The 21077-nt window shown below is 41.9% G+C and overlaps 1 protein-coding gene across 9 annotated transcripts in view; it reads right to left on the bottom strand.

Moving 5' to 3' along the window:
• The window catches only part of CAMK2D (calcium/calmodulin dependent protein kinase II delta), a 262278-nt gene that overhangs the window by 110143 nt on the left and 131058 nt on the right, over window positions 1-21077 (bottom strand). For all 9 annotated transcript variants that reach the window (XM_056116619.1, XM_056116624.1, XM_056116621.1 and 6 more), the window contains exon 4: window positions 12228-12282. In XM_056116619.1, coding sequence (XP_055972594.1) covers window positions 12228-12282 — 55 coding nt within the window. The remainder of the gene's footprint in view (window positions 1-12227; window positions 12283-21077) is intronic.

Genomic DNA, 21077 nt, shown 5'->3' with positions numbered 1-21077 from the left:
GCTGGGGGTCTTCAGGATGCACCTGCAGTGTTTGAAGGTTCAGGGCAGCATCCTGGGATGCTCAGGGGACCAGGTGACACTGGGGGTGGAATCAGGGAAGCCTTTAGTCCCTGTACTATCTCGCCAGTTCCATTTTCAATGTGGTAATGAGTTCGGGCTGCCTTTATCACTCAGACCCTTTCTTCAAGCTCCTGGGGAACACGACCTCACTCAGGGAGGGTCTCTCCCTGCCCCACCGAAGTGGCTGCCCTCAGCACATCATGGTGGGTTACATGTGAAGGAAAATCTATGCCCACATCCAGAGCAAACATAGGCAATTCAAAAACGATGGAACAGACCATCATCAGGACTTTTACTTTCCCTGACTTATTAAGGATGTTAAATAATTCAAGTTGCTTCATCCGCAAATATTTACTCAGTGACTCCTTTCTTTGGGAGCTGCCTAGACCGCTGTCTTAGTGAGTAAAGAGAAGGACCTTCCTTCGAGGCAGCCTACGGAGGAAAAGTCATGTGCTTGAGGATGCCTCCCTGTTCGGAGCCAAAATTCCCAGCCCTCGAATGGTGCCTGTTTTGGAGTCTCCTAAATGCTGGCTAACACTGTGTTAGCCCTTGCTGAAGTGTTCTCACTCACAGCTATCAATTAGCTAACCAGAGCACTATAAGAAACAAAGCACGCTTTAATCAGGTCACTGCATACTTCAGAGAGGAGGCTTCCACGAGGAGGAGCCCGGGTCCAGTGCGGCATCATGGCCATCACTCTGAGCTCTTTCATTTTTCTCCAGTAGCCACTTTGCTTCCTCCCCACCCTGCCACTGAGCTCCAGAAACCAGAGGTGTTTCTGACTGTCTCTCGAAGATTTTTCCAAACCAATCTCACAACATCATTCTCCTTGCCTCTCTTTTTAAAAAATAAGGCAAAACTCCAGGCGTGATAAATGAGGAAAGGGTCTGGATCCCAGCCACTGTTTGCTGCTACTCATGGTAGCAAAGCCTCACGGTGCTCCCCATAAGTGCTCACATGGAATGGTTTAGCCTGACAGAGGGGCAAATGCATAGACCTGGCCGCACCCTCTCACTTCCGGCCTTCTGGACTCCTTCCACTCGGCACTGTGCAGAGGAAAAGGAGTTGGAATTTGTGACTACGTCAAGTCCACTTTCCTCTCCATCTCAGCTGAACCTCCTTCTCCAGATCTCAGCTGGCCCCCGTTTCTTGGACATCACTGCAGCTGAGGGGGTTCAGTGCCCCTGGCCCAGGAGGCATGGTAGGGGCCAAGTTCTCTTCTCAGATTTCTCAAATTTCCTGTCAACTCCTTGTGGGCAGACACTGTGCCTTTATTCCTGGTTTTATCTATCAAATTTAGCAAAGTGAATGGCATAGAATTTGCACCCCATCAGCGTTCCAGTCATGGAATGAGTATATCATAATAGCAAATCTATTTACAGAAAATGTCTGAAGGCCCAAAGCTTAGGAGGCAGGGTGGGAATGGGGAGGAACCGCAGGCCACTCCGAGCACCTGCCAAGTCTGGGTGTCTCAAGTCGAAGTGAAAAGCGAGCAGGGATCAAGTGGGACTTGGGCGTCCTGCCGGAAGAAGAAATGGATGAGAGTATAGCAGAAAAGACCACGCCCTGGAGGAGCTGCCGGCTAAACTTAGTCCTGCATCATTGAGATGCTCATGTCCCCAGATCCTCTTACACGGCAGAGTGTCCCTGACTGTCCACAGACACTGTTTCCGAAGTACTCACTAAGGCCAAGAGCAAGTCCTGTCTTTTCCCAGGAGAATCATATGACCCGGAACTGAAAAGATGCTTGTGTCCAAACATAGAACTTTGAATTTCCGCCGCATTCAAATACCTCGTCAAACACACAACTGATTGAGTATTAGAATTTGGCAGAAAAGTGTGCCTTCAAAACCTGAGAGCGGCAGTAAATTTCTATGATGACTCTGAACATCAAACTCCAAGGGAGTATAATCAAGAAAGGGTTCAGTCCTTTCCTGGGAAACATTCCAAAACAATTTGATCTATCAATCTTGGGGACCCAAAGCTGACAAGAGACACCAATGACCTTAGCAGGTTTGAACCTTTCGTATTTCTCGCCTTGATCTCTAACACAGCAAAAAGCTGACAATGTTTTGCTTATCTTTTCAATTATGAAGTAAGAGTTTTTCGTGAGATATTAACTTATTAAGACAAAAATTGGGGAGGGAGAACCTCTGATTTCTGGAATGTAAGGAGCTTCGAGTTGTCTCTCTGAAGAATTAAAAAAGCTGAACCAGCTGAAAATGGAACAAGTCATCTTAGATCTGGCAAAGAATGCCATAGAAAAGACCCCTGCTCTCCAAATTAGATAGTCATGGGCAGGCAGACTCAGAGAATCACAATGTACTGGGGCACAATAATCCATGGAACCAGTCCTGGAGGGTATGAATTGGTGAAGGCTGTTTGCACTTGCTAGAGAGGAAAAACTCAGAGTGGAGTTGGGGGCAGGGTGGGATGTTCCAGAATTTTCTGAGAGTTTTTTGGGGAGGGGAACACTTTTCAGGAATCTGCACCGTCCTCACAGTGGAAAAATCTCCCACTTCTAGTGGTGTTAGTAGGAAAGAAGCATTTGAAAGCACGGCAGCACTTCCTGCTCTTCTCTTACTCGGGGGCCACTTGGGGATGTACTCAGGGCTTCCTGCTAGCTCAGCACTCAGGACTCACTCCTGGGTGGTGTTGGGGATTGAACAGCGATTAGTTATGTATAAGGCAAGCATCCTCCCTGCTGTGCTTGCCTTAAAAAGGACAGAATCAGGGACCAGAGTGATAGTACAGTGGGGAGGGTGTTTGCTTTGCATGCAACCGGTGCTGGTTCAATCCTTGGCATCCCATAGAGTCCCCTGAGTTCTGCTAGGATTAATTCCTGAGTGTAGAGTCAGGAGTACAGCTGAGCATTGCTGGGTGGGACCCCCCCCCCCCAAAAAGCCAAAAACAAAAAAACCCGAGAATCAAATATGGAGTGATGAACTTAATCTAGTAGAGACTTTGGGCTGCTTTTTTAATGATGCACACCTGCAACTTGAACCATGCCCTAATGCAGCAGCACTTCAATGAAAAAGACCACCATTCCGCCAGCACCTTATCTTCTGGGAAGGTCTGATTGGTGCCTAAGTCCCCTGGGGTAAATAAACTGTCCAACTATCCCTAGTGTCTTTCAAGCAGAGTCTGGGAAATAACCTTCAGTTCCCTTTGGTCATCCTCCTCTCAGCTAATGTGGGGAAACAACAAAACTAAGAAGCATTAGGGCAGAGGGTAGGTAAGATAGAGAAGGGATCAGTATGACAACAATAGCTGGAAATGATCACGCTAGACAAGAAATGAGTGTTACAGGTAGGTAAAGGGATATGCACAGACAACCTTTCAGTATCTGTATTGCAAACCACAATGCCCAAAAGGAGAGAGAGAGAGAGAGAGAGAGAGAGAGAGAGAGAGAGAGAGAAAGAGAGAGAGAGAAAGAGAAAAGAGAAATAGAGAGAGAGAGAGAGAGGCTGGGGGTAAGGCGGGAGGTGATGGGAGGGAATCTGGGAACACTGGTGCTGGGAAATGTACACTGGTGAAGGGATGGAAGGGATGGGTGTTGGAATATTGTATGACTAAAACCTAATCATTAGCAGCTTTATAAGGGTCTGTCTCACAGTGATTAAAAAAACAAAACAAAACAAAAAAACACCTAAGAAGTACCAGTGAGGTTCACCGTCCCAAGACAAAAACTGAGATGCTCCTCTTACATTGCACCTCCTCCAAAAATACCACCACAGTTTCTCCTACCAAGTACACCACAACTACTTCTCAACACATATACAAAAGGTCACAAGGTTTTCTAGAAGATGAAAGCACATCTTGAAGAAATTTGACAAGCACCCAAGTCAGGCCTGGGAGGAATGTTCGAATTATCAGACCTCAGAAATTTTAAAACAATACTTTATTAAGGACATTAATGAAAAATAGCATTAATGAAAAAAGTTGGCATTTGGGAAGGTTTAAGAATGGGAATATATTATCTTGAGCAGATAATAGAAATTCTAACAAAGGATGTCATTTTGTTCCATACTGGTTGGGAATGTTTTTTTTTTCTCACCAATATTTTAACAAAAGGATGTTAAACAAAATGACTTTTTAAGAGAACATGCTGTAGTAGAAAAAATATCTTAAAATGGATAATCTCAGCTTCTCTTTAGGGAACATGAAAAAGCACAAATTAAAAGTGAAAAAATAAATTTAAGACAGAAATTTGTGAAGCTGAAAACAGGAGTCAACAGAGATAATCAAATAAAAAGAGAAAATATTCTTTGCTAAGCTAAAGCTAAATTATTTGCAAAGAACAATAAAATGGTTAAGACTACCACCAGACTAAGACCAAAAAAAAAAAAAAAGCTACAAATGACTACTATCAGAAATGAGAGGCATCACTACAGATACCACAAACATTTCAGTAATTAAACAATATTCTGAAAAATTCAATACCCTTGAACATTTGAAAATCTACACAAAATGAACCAAATCCTTGAAAGGCACAATTTAAAAAGAATCACAGAGGAGACAATATAAAGAAATTGAATCTATAATCAGAAACCGTTCAAAATAGAAAGTAGCAGACTAAGAGGTATTCACTGGTGACTCATATCTAACACTTATAGAAGAAATAATGCACAATTTCCACAAACCTCATTCTGAAATAGAAACAGGGGACAAACACTTCAATATGGTTTCTGAGACCAGCATTACCATATCAAAACCAACACTATTAGAAAGGCACCCTAATATCTTTCCCAAACTAGTATATATAAGAATCTCCCCCCAAATATTAACAAATTGAATACATCAATGTGTAAGCATCTACCATGAACAAGAAAGGATTTATATTAGGTAATCAAGCCTGGTAAAATACTTGGAAATCAGTAAATACTATCTATCACATCCATAGGCAAAAGCAGAAAAATTCCATTAACATACAGGTTGATGCAGCAAAAGTATCTGAGAAAATCCAATAATTCGTGATTGTAAGTCCCAGTACACTAGAAACAGAAATCACTAGGATACATGTATCAGAGGATCCCTTTTTGATGGATTGAAATGGAACATTTACTTTAAAATACTATTCACAAACCCTGTGTCCTTGGGTATCTGTTTTTTTTTTTTAACCAGTCCCTCAACCAGTGTCCAGCGCCCTCCACTAATGTCTCCTGTTACCTTCCCACCGCCCCCCCCACTCCCAACCATCCTCTATGGCAGGCACCTCTCTTCTCTCTCTCTCTCTCTCTCTCTCTCTTTCTCTCTCTCTCTCTCTCTCTCTCTCTCTCTCTCTCTCTCTCTGCATTATGCTTTACAATACAGATGCTGAGAGGTTATCATATATCACTATACCTACTTTCAACACTTAGTTCTTGGTTAGGATTAGATTTATTCTTCTCAATATGCTTAGGTTTAATATTTAATTTAGAGTTAGTTAGATATTTTTAGGGTAGGTTTTAGTTAGAGTTATTTTTAGTGTAGTAGATATATATTTTAGATTCAGTTTTATTTTTGATTAGGTTTACAGTTAATGTTTTTATAGTACTGTTTATTTTTTTCTCATAGCTTCTCACTTCCTCTCTCCCTGTTTCTCATTGTCCTTTCTCCTTGATAATTTAATTCAATTGTCAAAATCCAAAGGTTCATTATAATATTTTTCCATTGATCATTTCTTTTCATTGCTTCCACAACCACACGGGGTCACTTGTCATTTATCCTACTCTTCTTAGCTTATTTTCCTTAATGCTGTGCCCTCCAGTTCTATCCAAGTTAAAGCAAAAGGTCAAATTTCATCTTTTCTTAGAGTTAAGAAGTCTTACCACAATTTCTGGGTTTTGTTTTTCTTTTTTCAGATTTAAGGTGCTATATTAACACACACCCTAAAAATCCAGTTTGCAGTTTAGGAAGAATAAGATTATGTGTTTTCAGAATTAACTCTCTATATGCAGGATAGAAGTAAACATAGAAAAGGAATAACAAATGTAACAAATGCCCACGTGCAATAGAAACACAGAGCTTGAGAACTGGTTTCCAGTGGGAAGGAGGTGGGGTGTAGAAAGGGGTGAGGAGGGAGAAAGTCATGAGAAGGAGGAGGTGGAGGGAAGTGGTTACTATGGAGGAGGATGAAGTGCTGAAAAGGGGTATACGAAAGTGTCTGCCTAGAGGCTGACTGGAGGTAGTAATGGGGGGGGGGCTTTGGGGAGTGGGAGAAATTGGGGAAATCGGGGGGCTTAAGAGAGTGGGAAGGAGATTGGGGAACTGGTGCTGGGAAATTACACTGGTGGAAAGATGGGTGTTGGAACACTGTATGACTGAAACTCAATCATGAACAGCTTTGTAATGCTCTATCTCATGGTGATTCAATATAAATAAGTCAATTTATAAAAATACTGAGTCAAGAGGCAATAGAACATCCAAAAAGACCAATAACAAGGGAATTAAATTGCTCATCAAAAGTCTCCTCCCAAATAAAAGCATGGGTCTAGATGGGCTTACTAGTAGAGTTCTTCCAAACCTTTGTGACAAATTGAAAGGACATATTCTATATTCTGTTAACATTTACATGGGGTGATAAAACTCCTAAAATAGCCACAAAATTCTAGGAAAAAGAGTATGAGAGTCTTTTCTTTCCCCAACTTTCGTCTATACTTTACAGCTACAGCAATCAAGACTGAGTAATAATGGAAAAAAGGGCAGGCTCTCAGACCAAGGGAACACAATTGACAGCCCAGAGGCAGATCCTCCTCAGGTATATACACAACCAATCTTTGAATAAGGATGCGTGGAGTAGTTTCCTCAATAAACGGTGTTAAAAAACACATGCAAAAAAGAGTAAATATCTATTTCACCCCATATATCAAAGTTAAATCAAAGTGGATTCGGACTTGATATTAGCCCTATATCCATAAATTTCATCTAGGAAAATATAGGTAGAATTCTACATTATACTATCTTTAGAGGACTCTTAAATGCCCTGGGTAGTGTCTTGAGTTTAGTCGGCTCCCAAAAACACCTTTATGGGTGCCTACTGAACACAAATAAACACAAATACATAATAGAATTTTATTATAAATTTATTATAAATGAATTCTGTTCTGACAAATAGATTTTCTTATCTGTGAGCAAAGCCATAAACATTTGAAAATCAAGAGAAAGAAGTACTTCATGTGCCAAGAAATGCATTTCCCAGGAGGAAAAAAGGCCCTTTAAAAACATGCAATAGCAGCATTTCAACAGCTTAGAATCAAAAGAGATTTCTTAACAATCAAAAAGGACACCATAAATTCTAGAAATCTCAAGTTTCCGGGATTAAATCTCAGGTCTTGGGAATGGCATTCTGAGCTCAGAATCAGGGTGGTCTTGAGGGATGTCTAATACCTTCTCCTTTTGCTCCCCTCACCTCACTGGATATTAAATCAGTGAGGTTCGAGAAAAGACCATGTGTACAAGCACCATGTAGCTCCGAGAAAAGAATCAAGCCTTTTCACTCTGCAGGGCACAATTCCCAACAAACTCTCATCTTACTTATCTCCTTTTGGTTCCTATTTTGATTCCACAAATCAACCCAAAGGCTAGTCTCTTTACATTCACACAAAGCTATGGTTGTTCTGTAGTTTATTGTATGTATATATACATCCAACATGTGTTATGGACATATAGAACTAGAACAACTTGGTGGCATTTGCCTTCTCTGCCTGAAACCAACTGCTATCCTCAGCCTCTTCCTTGGGACAATTCTAGCCCTGTGACTTCACTGTCTTGTTCTTCAGCCTTCAGAAACACCCCATCTCAAACTCCCCCGAAGGTCACCTGAATGCCCCCCAGGTCCTGCCGTGAAAAGGATGATTCTGAAAAGCAAACCAGCAAACCAGGGTGTTCATGATTTCCTGTGAACATGCATTTGCTTTCAGCAGGCCTTTCACGAGTCTTTGCAAGAGAGTTCACAAATTAAAAAAAAAAAAAAAAAAGAGAGTTCACAAATACTTTGTAGATGAGACCGGAGAAAATACGCTTGCATACAAAATATAAATTTTAAAAGGCAAGAAGAAATGATTTGTTTCCATCAAACACATGCCTCTTTTCTGTTGGGATTTTCAGAAAGGGAAGATGATTCCATAAGAAGCCTCAATGCACCTATAAAAATAGAACTCCCCATTCGATTCTGAATAGCTGACATTCCACAGGAAGCATGCAGGAGTACCCCTCTGCCAAAAACTATCTTCAAAAGAACGGATACAAGGAACATTCCTTCTTTAGGAATGCAAGTCACTATTTTATCTTGGAACTGACTGGCTAAGTGACTTCTAATCTGCCCATATGAGTTATTTCATAAATACCTTTATTGCCATACTTGAACTGTGTTTAATGTGTGTAATTTTTGAAAGCTGCTTTCTATTCCTTTCCCAGACTGCCTTCACAGCTAGGTAATGTAGAGCACTCCAATCCTTAAAATTCCTATTATCTGTTTTCAGTCATTGCAAAGCTGGTACTTTTAACCATTGTTTCCAAGTATCTCTAAAGCTGATTGTGTTTAATTAGTTTACTCCTCTCATTTGGGGGCAAAGCAAGCTGATGAGTGTAGCTAATAATTTGCTCTTAAACTTTAAACACTGAGGAGTAACTGCATAGACCCTGGGCTCTTCAAGAGAGAAGCAGAAGTTCAACTGCTTGGCAAAGCCCGTTTCAATTTACTAAGTGCAAACATTCACTCTCCAGCCCCTGCACTTGGCGTTCAGAGATGTCTACAACACAGACCAATACTGCTAGAGACAGATTGCTGTGGTGGACAACTATATTTTGTTTTCACATAAACTTCTTTCTTCAAATGGCCTTTACCAAATGATGTGCTGAATTTTTTTTAAAGTACATGAAAAATAAAACTTTACTTTAAAATACGTGATTCTTATCATTCTCTCCCTTTTAGTAAGAAATATAGAATTTATAATATTTAAAATGTGGATATCGGGCTGGAGTGATAGCACAGTGGGTAGGGTGCTTGCCTTGCACACGGCTGACCTGGGTTCGATTCCCAGCATCCCATATGGCCCCCCAAGCACTGCCAGGAGTAATTCCTGAGTGCAGAGCCAGGAGGAATCCCTGAGCATCGCTGGGTATGACCCAAAAAAGAAACAAACAAAAAAAAAATAAAATGTGGATATCAATGGCCTGATGACAGTGGAAAAGTAGACACTAGCACTGAAATGCTTCTGGACACGGAGCGTTCTCAGAACGGCCAACACAACAGAAACCCTTGCTGGGTGTGGATTATTCTGTGCTACAGACAATCAAGAGCCCAGAGGATGAGGAAGAATTCTCCACCCTCCCACTGAACAACAGAAAAACAGAATAACAAACCAACAGAGTTTGTTTGGAAAAACAAACCAACAGAGTCCTAGGGGCCTTATTTAATGAAAAGCACTGTAGCACTGTCTTCCCGTTGTTCATCAATTTGCTCAAGCGGGCTCAGTAATGTCTCCCTTGGGAGACTTGTTGTTACTGTGTTTGGCATATTGAATATGTCACGGGTAGCTTGCCAAGCTTTGCCATGGGGGCGAGATACTCTCAGTAGCTTGCCAGACTCTCCGAGAGGGGCGGAGGAATTGAACCCGGATCGGCCAGGCAGGCTGCATGCAAGGCAAACACCCTACTGCTATGCTATCACTCCAGCACATTTAATGAAGGGGGAAAAAAAAAAACCTAAGATCATGTCATTAGCGTTTCAGGAGAGGAGAAAAAAGGCAAGGCTGGAAAAGCATTCTAAGAAACAATGCCAATAATTTGACAGAAAAAAAAAAGTTTGACAGAAGACATATCTGTATTATCAAGAAGTTAAATGAATACCAAATAAGAAACAGTCTCTACGAAATTCAAGTCCAAATAACACTATATTCAAGCTACAGACAAAGAAAAAAACCTTTAGAGCAGTCAGAAAAAAAAAAAAGACCTTACCCTTTGGGGAGAAACTTTTAAAATGGCATAAAAATTCACATCAAAGACAAAAGAATCCAAAGTGACATAACACTGGTGGTGTTGAAAAGGGCTATGTCGGGTTATCTATGTGACAAAAATATCCTTCAGTCATGAATGGGGAGAATAAAACTTTCTTAGAAAAGTTGAGAAACTAAGAAATTATTTGCTAGCCTCTCTATTCCAAGAGCATGGCTAAAGAAAGTTCTTACAGAAAATAGTAATCATAAAGAAGGAGCCCTGGAACATTGGGTGAAAGGAGGAAGAATGAAAAAGTGAAAGTGTCTGAGATCTGAGAATGGAAGGGGAGAAAGCTAGTGAGACTGGGCATGGTGCCAGCCCACAGCCTCTTGGAAGCCACGATGAACCATGACCACAACAGATCCGGTGCAGAAGGATGGACAGAATCAGAGCTGCTGATTCGGCGTGTCTCAGCTACATGGGTCACTAATACTGACACCATGCTGGGTGGCAACTCAATGATCGAGTCTCATCTTTAAGATAACAATGCCACAGGTTCATTCTTAGTACACAAAGGACTCAGGAAAGAGACTGGATCACTTCCCTGTGATAGAGACCAAATTCATGATCAGCCCAAGTCAACGATCATTCTATTCCCTTTATCAAAACTCAACTGAGACTTGGCCACGCAAATGTATTCTAAACAAGGCTTTGTTAATGTGTATTTCGGGGAAGAATCTGGGGAAGGCTTTTCATATAAGGGGAAACAGACGAAATGGAATCACAACCCTCCTTTCCTCTTCTACCTATGATACCTGAAGATGAGGCAGTCAACTTGAAGTCCTGATCATGAGGACAAATCCAAAGACCACAAAACCCAGAAAAAAAATGGGAATGAGCTTGTTTTCTCAGCAATATCGCTAAAGGGCTGAATTAACAAAACTCAGAGCTAACCTAGACTCATAGTACGCTCATATTTTTTCTTATCATGTCTAAAACAACACATTGAAATTCTAAAATTCCTAGCCATTTATGAATGTATTGTAAATACTGGGTGCCTACTTTGTTTTGCTCTCTTTTCCTACTTGGCCATCCTTTCAACCTATTGTACAATGAAGCAAACATCTTTCATCACGCAGTGTGATGTGAGTTTAGGATATGTTTTCCATAAACTTTGTTCCAAGAAATGAAATTATCTCAAATTATATGGACATTTTTGACACGTGGCATCAAATTAATTTCTAGATAGGGTGACCAGCCCCACCAGCATGTGTGTGTGGTCTGTGTCACCAAGTCCCTCCCAGCTTGAACAGATACTACAGGACTGTTCCCCAAGAGTCATTCTTTCCCTTTGCTCTTGCAGAAAAAAAACAAAACTAAGTTTACAAAAATTGATTAGTCAAAGCCAGTCCCATTCCTCTTGTTGGTGAGCATTAGGGGTTGGACATACGACACATTCCTGGCCAATGAGATTAAGTGGTGTGTGGGGGGGTGGGGGAGGAGCTTATACTGGGTGAATTTTTCATTCGACTGGTGTCAAAATATTGGATGTAATCAAAGTAGAGAGAGAGTAATGTGAAAATTGTCTGCCACACAGGCAGGGATGGGGTGTGGGATAGGGGGTATACTGGGGTTGATGGTGGTAGAAAACGTACACTGGTGAAGGGATGGGTATTTGATCATTGTATGACTGAGTCTCAAAAACAAAAGCTTTGTAACTGTTCTCATGGTGATTCAATAAATAAATTTAAAAAATAATTTTCTCATTCTAAAGAGAAAGTCAAGACACTACTAGACATCATCAAGTTTGCACATATTAACTGAAAACAAGGCAATGAAGATGCTGTTCAACTCCTGAACCTCATCAACCACAAAGATCCTACTTTGAGTCTTTTCATATACAATAATAAATTATAAATACTTTTAAAAATGACTAATCATACACAGCCCAGTCATTCCCACAAACCGAGGCTAAACCAAGAATGGCTTGCAACCTCACAGTGACCAATTCTAAAGGATGCACATTTATGACCATTTCACCGGTGCAGCTTAGCTAACATTTTAAACAAAAACTGCTGAGCAGTCACCTCTTCTCAAAAGAGTGGGAGTTGTGACTTATTTAAAGAGTGCTTAAGTGTAGTACAGGGCCATTGGTTTGGACTATGCAACAAAAAAGTTTCATGTTTCATTCAAAACGGTCCCTAAATCTATAGCCAAAGTCAAGGAATACAAAATTTGTTTTTACTTACAAGTCAAACACCAAGTAATGGAAACCCTCTTCTGATATGCTGTCGTGAAGTCGCACTGAAAAAAGGAGAAAGAGAAGAGGTCAATGCGTGGCCATGACCAACATTAGCCAGGTTTAGAACAGAAACGTCAGCATCACTCCAGTTTAGCTTGCGGTAGGTTCAGCTGTATCACAGAGCTGGGGATCAGAAAGACTGAAGATTTAGGTTTGGGTCCTAATAATTAATGATATCTTAGGCAAATTACTTTGTTTTTAGTGGCAATAGTACCTAAACTTTTAGGTACTATTAATGAGATTAAATGAGATCCTCCCCAAAAGGGCAAAGAATCTGCATGTTGTTGGTTTAATGCTAAATGAGTGCTAATGATTACTCTATCAATCTATCTACCCATACTTCCAAAATGACTAGGTCCTAACAAGTAAGAATTCCACTGAATGTCTGCTGTTGCTTTTATTATCAATCATTTTTTTTTTAATAACTCAAGCCTTGATCACTGTAACGGGAAGCAAGAAAGGTCATTTTCAGAGACTAGTAAATGGTCTTCCATTCCCTCCCTCCTCTCTCTCACCCGCCCCAGCCTACCTCCCTCCCTCCCTCCTCCCTCCCTCCCTCCCTTTCCTCTTCCCCCTGGCTTTCTCTCTCGCCCTCTCTCTTTCTTTGAGAAATTTCTATTTTGAGCATTCCCTGACCAACCCATCAAAACTTTTTAATGCTACTTCTAAAGTTACCACAAGCTACTCAAGTTACCAAAATAATTTACCAAGTCATCAGCTCAAAATATACAGCTGACACGTTTAATAATCTAGTAGTTTCTTAAATTATACTGTTTTCAGTGAGCTCTATGTTTCACTCTATGTAGTTGCATTAGAACTAGCCGAAGCAAATATTTCTTCTGAATTTCAAACACCCGGAGTTTACTCGAAATGGAACCATACTTGGAAAACTCACATCCTGTTTTTTCTGTTATTCCCTTTGCAGACATCTCCTGCAACTTACCCTTCTACATGAATAATTCTTACTATTTATCTTTAGTGCCATTATGAAAAGTGATACAAAGACAATAGCAGAGGGTCTTTGGCACACGGGTGGTGGTGCAGTAACTTTGTATAGCAAAGATTAATATTACCACTATTGTTACCAGGTTACCTTGAATACAATTTTTTAAACAAAAGGTTTTCACTACAACTTGCCCGTTGGCTGTTCCCTGTGGGAGGCCATGACAGCATAGGAAGAGGAACAATCCTGGGAAGAGTCAGTAGGAAGCTTGGAACAGAGGCAGGGTAAGGGGGATGAGTTATGGAAGAGAACCATAGGAGAGCAGAAAGACAGAGGCAGGTTGGGAGGGGGGCCTGAGGGAAACTAGGGACACTGGTGGAGGGTACTAGGCACTGGTGAAGGGATTGGTGTTCCAACAATATATGGCTGAAACTCAAACATAGATATATTTGTAAATTTGTAATTCATGGTGATTCAATAGAAAGATTCCAAAGAGAGGAAGGAGAGAAGGAAGGAAGGAAGGAAGGAAGGAAGGAAGGAAGGAAGGAAGGAAGGAGGGAAGGAGGGAGGGAGGGAGGGAGGGAGGGAGGGAGGGAGGGAGGGAGGGAAGGAGGGAGGGAGGGAGCGGGGAGGGAGGACATTCAAAGGTCAGAGTGATAACAACAGGAAGGGCACTTGCCTTGCATGTGGCAAATCGGAGTGCAATCCCCGGCACCCCACATGGTCCCCCCAAGCACTGTCAGGAGTGATTCCTGAGTGCAAAGCCAGGAGTAACCCCTGAGCATTGCCAGGAGTGGCCCCAAAGCTAACAACCAAACAAACAGAAAACCAAAATAAAGAACATTCGGATTGTTCCAGTCACTTGAGTCATGAAACTGTAGTGGCCATGAAATTCCCAGGCACACACACTTGACTAAGGTCTACTCCTCTCAATTAGATCCCTATCTCAGAAAGCTCAACCCTGGCCCACTATTAAAATCCTCTCTACAACCCTCTCCAGAAATGTCTCCAAGGGAGAAACTTTTGCTTTGCTCGAGAAAGGTGATAACTCTGAGACGTGTATTATTGATCCGAGAATGCGAGGAGAGGCCGATAGTGTAAACCACAAAGTGTGGCCAGCGGGGCAGAGTGGCTGACTCTCTTCACATCCTGGGGAAGACTACGCACGTGTGCGGCCCACCCCCCTTCTTTTTTGCCCCTTCTAAAACAGGAAAACCTTTTCTGGGTCACTCTCAGAGGTGCTCAGAGTACCATGTGGTGACAGAAGTCAGAAACTTGAGGCTCCTTATGCCAAGCTCCAGCCCTCTGAGCATTCTCCCTGGTCCCCAGTCCCTAGCCTGTCTGTCTGTCTGTCTGTCTGTCTGTCTGTCTGTCTGTCTGTCTGTCTCTTTCTCTCTCCTCATTCCTCACAGGGCCATCCTTGGATTCCTAAAGGCAGGATACTTCTACTCATTCATGTGAATATTTTCCTTCTCATCAGTCTTACTAAACAGAAACCATACAGATTAAGATTTTGCATCCCTTATAGACCCTGGGCACATAGCTGATGCTCTTCCATTGCTCGGCATCTTCCATAAAACTGGTACTCAGCACGATCCTACTTTCAAATTCCCATCTCAGTACACTTCTCTGGATCCTGACCCAAATGACAAGAGCATGAATGGTTCTATAACTCGAATTCTGTGAAACACATTCTTTAATTTGCCAACGTCAGAGATGTCTGCTGCCTTGGTCTGAATTAATGTCACCAGAGGAAAGCCCACGGGCTGGTTCAGTGTTCTGTCTTCCAGAGTTGATGAACACAGGAAAGAGAGTCAGGTTCTGAGAACTTAGGAGGTTTCGTGAAACGGCAGGTTCCTGGCCCCTCCCTGAGTGGCTGGGACACAGTGTGTGTGGAAAGGCATGCAAACAGTGGATGGCCACCCACAGAACTCAGACAGCTGTTCTGTGAAAGGGAGCTGAGGCGTTCCACAGGAGTCAAACAAAGAGTGAAGATCCCAATGTGAGCAGGAGGAGACGCCTACTTTCTCTCCCACTCTCAAGCCTCCGGGGAAGCTGGGAATCTCAGGTCTTCCAGCGCTAACAAGGGATGGAGATCCCAGGGATAATCAGAGAAGCGGCCCTGCTTCTTGTTCTGTGCAGAACGCAAATCCTGCAGTTTGAGGACAATGACCTTATTAGTATGAGGAAACTGTAATCTTCTGGCAGTGAATTCATTTGCTGAGAGCTAAGTCAAGGGTTGCTCTTGTGCAAGTTGATCACCAACCCCACACCAGATTCCCATTTGGCCAAAGCCAGTCTCCCAGGAGCACTGGGCCAGCAAGCACATGGTAGTAGTTGGACACCAACCATTTGGCCGGTTCCACACTTCTGCAATGCTTAAAGAAAAAAAATCCCTATATTCCAAACCAGCTGTTTTCCCTGGTGAGATTAATTCTGAATATCACGGACAGAGTAGGAATAAATGGTGTCACCTTTACTGGGATGAACATGTACACACATTTTCTTTCTTCCCATAGTTCTGCCTTCTATGACCCTCCCTGCAGACTTCAAGTCTCATTTTAAAATCTGTCACTGTCCTCCCGTTGTTCATCGATTTTCTCGAGCAGGCCCAGTAACGTCTCCATTGGAGACTTCATTGTTACTGTGTTTGGCATATCGAATACATCACGGGTAGCTTGCCAGGCTTTGCCGTGCGGGCGAGATACTCTCGGTAGCTTACAGGGCTCTCCAAGAGGAGCTGAGGAATCGAACTCAGGCCGGCCATGTTGGCTGCATGCAAGGGAAATGCCCTATCCGCTGTGCTATCACTCCAGCCCCATTTTAAAATAAGGAACTGAAAAAAAATATGCTGAAATATGCTGAAATGAATGTTGAAATATTCTCTCTCTTGCCCTGAGCCTCAGCTTTGGTGCGATCTCTTGGGTTCTGAAGACTATTTCACATGAAGCCTTTTCTGCTTATTGCAAAGAGCTGCCGTCCATCTCTTTTTCAATTTCCATCAGTTAAATAAAGCTTAAAAACTTTGCTTACCTGAACCCAAAAAAGGCCTACTATTTATTCCCTGTAAATAAAGGCCACTCCATTTTCATGCCTAAGAATCAACAGGGTGCTCTGCAGTAGCAGCTCTGAATGCAAGACATCTGCTTTCCAGAAGCACCTTCACCACCACATTCTCCCACATCTGCACCCGCACTGACACGAGCTCCGTGCCTGGCTCGCCTCACTGCAGTCCTCTGCCTCTCACATGTGTGTAGGAAGCAATTTGAGAAGAGATCACAGGGAAGACAAAAAAAAAAGCCAGGCTGTAATCTTATTTTTTCAGTCTTTCATTTCAGAACTTTGCTCAAAGGTAGTTCAAGTCTATGAATAAATATAGTTTCATAAACTAAGATGGTATAACTGATTCTTATTCTTAGCTAGACTACAATATTTTAAATTCCAAGATACAAATTATGGGATGTTTTTCAAGGGGGGGGTAATTGTGGAGCTGAGCCTAAAGTTCAGCTCTGAGCTAAGTTCAGAAGCAGGGGGATGGCTTAAAATACGGAGCACATCTGTTAGCATGCAGAAAGTTCTGGGTTCCAACCAAGACACTGCATGGTCCCAGAGCATTGCTGGGTATGGTCCTCAAAAGACAAAATAATTCCAAAGTCTAGCTGACCCAAGGTCTAATCTTTTCCCTCTCTCTCTCTTGAATAATGAAATTGGTGTCAATCACCACAACAAGAGGGCAGAACAATGCTGCCAAAGTTATCATAATCCTCACAGAGTAATTCCTCCAAACAGATTGTATTGCGTCCTCATTATCACTGTTTGTCAGCCTGGAGCAGCAGTCCTGGTTATAAATGAGGTCGATTTTGCAGTTTTAGTTTTGCTATGTTGCCACGATTGAGGTAGTTGGATTGGGTTCACAGACTGAGATGTAAAAATGGCAGCTTCTAAGTCAGATGCTTTTTATATTCCCATCAGCAGTTAATTATATTTCACAGTTAGAGCAAGCACTAGCCAAGCTAGGCATGCAATGTGCCAAGCCTGCTCAAAAGAGGAATGCCAACAGTGAGTTCATTTGTTAATTTAAAAATAAAAATAAAAAAAAAAGATTTACTAGTCTCAGTTGCTGTACCATCCAAAGGCAACCCTCAACAGAGAGAAATTGTAGCTCGACTACCACCAGTCTCTTCTGCAATAAAGTGGGCCATTTCCAGAGGGAAAATTTCCCAAGAAAACAGAGGAACACTGCAAACCAAATTCAAAATCAAACATTTTTTATCAAACTGAAAAACAATCTACAGTGTGCTTTCTTAATCTTTCTTTCTAATGGCATGAGGAAGGCAGTTAAAAAGACACTGTACTTTAATCCACTACCTGTAAAAAAAAATATTCAAAGGGACTCCTAGCTGTTCTATTAGGCTGGAGAACTGCAACCCTGGAAGAGAATAGCAAATGACAGGGTATAACCAGTGACTGCTGTAACTATGTAACTATGTGGTGACCAACCCCATCAACCCCAATGCTCTGCAGACAAGCACAATCAGTTCTGCTACAAAGAAGTCACAGGTGTCTACATGTAAAATTTCAGAGTGGCTAGTGAGACAGAAAAGTAAACTGATAATACATTCACTACCCCTGCCTGCTCATTTTTAATAAAATTATGCATGTAGAAGAAATTAAATTAGAGACTTATTATGAAGTCTAGTAATACTGGAAATATTTCCTCCAAAAAATAATTTGAGATTATCCTGTCATGTATCTTAATCATATGATTCTATTCCACTTATATTTACTTTTTGAAAAAAGGATTTCATTTCTTGGAAAAGTTAGTGCTCATTTCACTTTTTCTTTACTGAAAAAACAAACAACAAAAAACCCCAAAACTTTCCAGGGTTGGTGCAATTGTACAGTTGGTAGGGTGCTTGCCTTGCAAGTGTCTGACCTGTGTTCAATCCCTGATACCCTGTATGGTCCCCTGAGCCCATAAGGAGTGATCCTTAAGCACAGAGCCAGGAGTCAGGAATCAGCCTTAAGCACCATTGGGTGTGGCCCCAAAACAAAAACAGAACAAAAGAAAATTTTCTTCTTTCAATTTTGCATCACTTTTTTGGGGGGGGGGTCACACCCAGTGATGCTCAGGGGTTACTCCTGGCTCTGCACTCAGGAATCACTTCCTGGCAGTGCTTGGGGACCATATGGGATGCTGGGAATCGAACCCGGGTCAGCTGCATGCAAGGCAAGTGCCCTACCCATTGTACTATCACTCCAGCCCCAAGTTTGGTATATTTTAATCAATGATTCCAACTTCCTTCATTTTCTTTTTCTTGCCATATTTCTTTTTCTTATTCCACTTTCAAATACTTTTATAAAGCCAATCAGTCATCAGAATCAAGCTTAAGAAGAATTTTTAAAGGGAAGGGGAAAAGCTTTGCCATAATATTACCTACATATTAGAGAAATCTCAAAGTGCAACACTTTTCTATTTCCTCTTAACAATCAGGACCTAACAGAGGCCATCGCCATCATCCTGTTCAATTCATACAAAATGCACACACCTATCTATGGATCAAATGTGTAAGAGTGTCTGAGTAAGGGACTGCAGGGATAGCATAGCGGGTAGTAGGGTGTTCGCCTTACATGTGGTGGACCTGGGTTTGATTCCCAGCATCCCATATGGTTCGAGAGAACCACTAGGAGTAATTCCTGAGTGCATGAGCCAGGAGTAACCCCTATGCACCCCGCCGGGTGTGACCCAAAAAGAAAAAAAAAGTGTGTCTGAGTAAGAAGCCAACAGTGGCCGTTAGTGAATCCTCTGCTGAGTATCCAAAGAACATCGTAAAGTTCTAATGGCAGAATCCAGGATGGGGTCATCCTCTGATTCTCATCATCAGGGTCAAAAAAGACACCCTTCTGCTAAGAACTGAACACCAGGCTATGGCTGGGTAAGCCTGACATTACAGAGCAAAAGAGGAGCACAGAAAGGTCCTTAAGTCGTGGAGCACTTCATCTGCACTTTTGGGAGTAAACAAGGGCTGTGTGATTCATGAACAATGTGTCCTATTCACAGTGTACACAGCCCCAAGCCCTGGGCTAGATAGCAGTGACAATCTTTCATTCCCTTCTGAGAGCACTTACAACAAGAATCAGATAGAACACTGGTGTGCATTCACACTTAAAGTAGCTGTAGGTCTGTGAGACTTAGCTCAAGTCTCTTTCAGATATATTGTACACTGGATCTTGATATGAAATCCTTTGCTTGCCCTTTACTGTAGATCACAGGAAGAATTCATAATAAATTCTGGGATCCAAGATCCATGAAAAGGATTCTATAAAATCTCTCACAATACGCAGATTATATATTTATTTCCACAGTTCTGGGTGATTGTAGCTAATAAACAGTACAGAAAATAAACCATGTACAGTTATTACCAGTACAAAGTTGATTTCAATCCTCCTCAATTACTGAGCAGATGAGTTGCTTTTCTGGCAACAGCCCTTAGAGAATAGTGAGTGGAAAAATTTATTAGATCATCATCTCTTTGCAACTCAGTACCATATTATCTTAACACATGAAACTGAATTTTCCCCGGAGACATACCAACCCAAATGCTCTCATCTTTCAAGTCCCCTTCTGAAAACTCATTTCCTGGAGTTTTCTTCCCTCAACTTTGATTCATTCTCTATGAAAAAAAAAAAAAGAGTTTAAAATTCTATCAAAATGCTAAGGAATCCAATGTAAAATTGTAGTTAGTGCTCATATTTGATGATTTCATAGTATGTTTATTCTTCGTGTGCCAGGACTTCAAAATAATGGCATATTTTTCTGGATAAAATACACAACCATGAAAAAGAATGTTCTATAATCTTGGAGTCACAATGAAGGAAAACACAAGTTATTGATGAGGTTATTTGTGAATGAGATAAATATTTCTGGAAGTGTAAAGGATATTGAGAAGTACAGTTTTAGAACTGTGATGCCAGTCGGCACCATGGACATAACAACATCTTTTTGGTTAAGCAGGCAATGGAATAATAGCTCACAGTCCATTTAGCATGAAATCAAGAAGTCATGACTAAAGCCACTGCAAACATTTGAGCACTTGCTTGTCAGATGTCTCAAACTAAACAAGCCTGAAGAATTCCTGTACAGGCTCTGGAAACCAGCCAGCCAGTTCCCCCATCACTTTCCTGATGTTCTGGATGCCACCTCAGTGCCACTCTGGATTCTTTTAGCTCTCGCAAAATCCATCCTGAAAGTCAATCCTTCCAATCATATGGGTCATAAGGCCAGAGAGATAGTCCAGGGGTGAGAGCACTTGCCTTGCATATGGCCAAGCTAAGTTTGATCTCCAGCACTATGGTCCCCAGAGCCCCATCAGGAGTGACCCCTGAGAGAGCCAGGAGTAACTAAGCACTGCTAGGTGTGACCCCAAAACAAACAGACAAAATAGGCAGAAGAAAAAAAAATGTTTTTCTCCTCTTTGTCATTACTGTTTTTATACAAGCCTGAGCGATCCTAGATCCTGTTTCCACTTAAATCTGATGCTCGCTCTCTTACATGGAAACTCCTAAAGCTCCTCTCAAAATCCTACTCAGAGCCCACAAGATCCGTTGGGAAGTCCTCCTGCACCCCCATCCTCTCCCTGATCTCTTCTTTGACCCCACCCCGCCTCCCTAGCTGGCTGGGCCCCAGCTGCACTGGCCTCTCTGATGCTTCTGGAGAGGTCCAGGAGGACCCCGGCCTCCGTCTTGGCACTTGCTGTTTCCTCTGCCTGGAACCCTCTCGGTTCACTGGCTTCACTACCTCATTTCCTTCCCCTGTTTTGGTCAGCTCAGTATCTCCTCCTCTGGTTTTTCCAT

This window comes from Sorex fumeus, unplaced genomic scaffold, assembly GCF_029834395.1.
Source record: "Sorex fumeus unplaced genomic scaffold, SorFum_2.1 ptg000033l, whole genome shotgun sequence".
Lineage (NCBI taxonomy): Eukaryota > Metazoa > Chordata > Mammalia > Eulipotyphla > Soricidae > Sorex > Sorex fumeus.
Note: the sequence above shows the minus strand (reverse complement) of the source record. Positions and strands in the feature narration are given on the sequence as shown.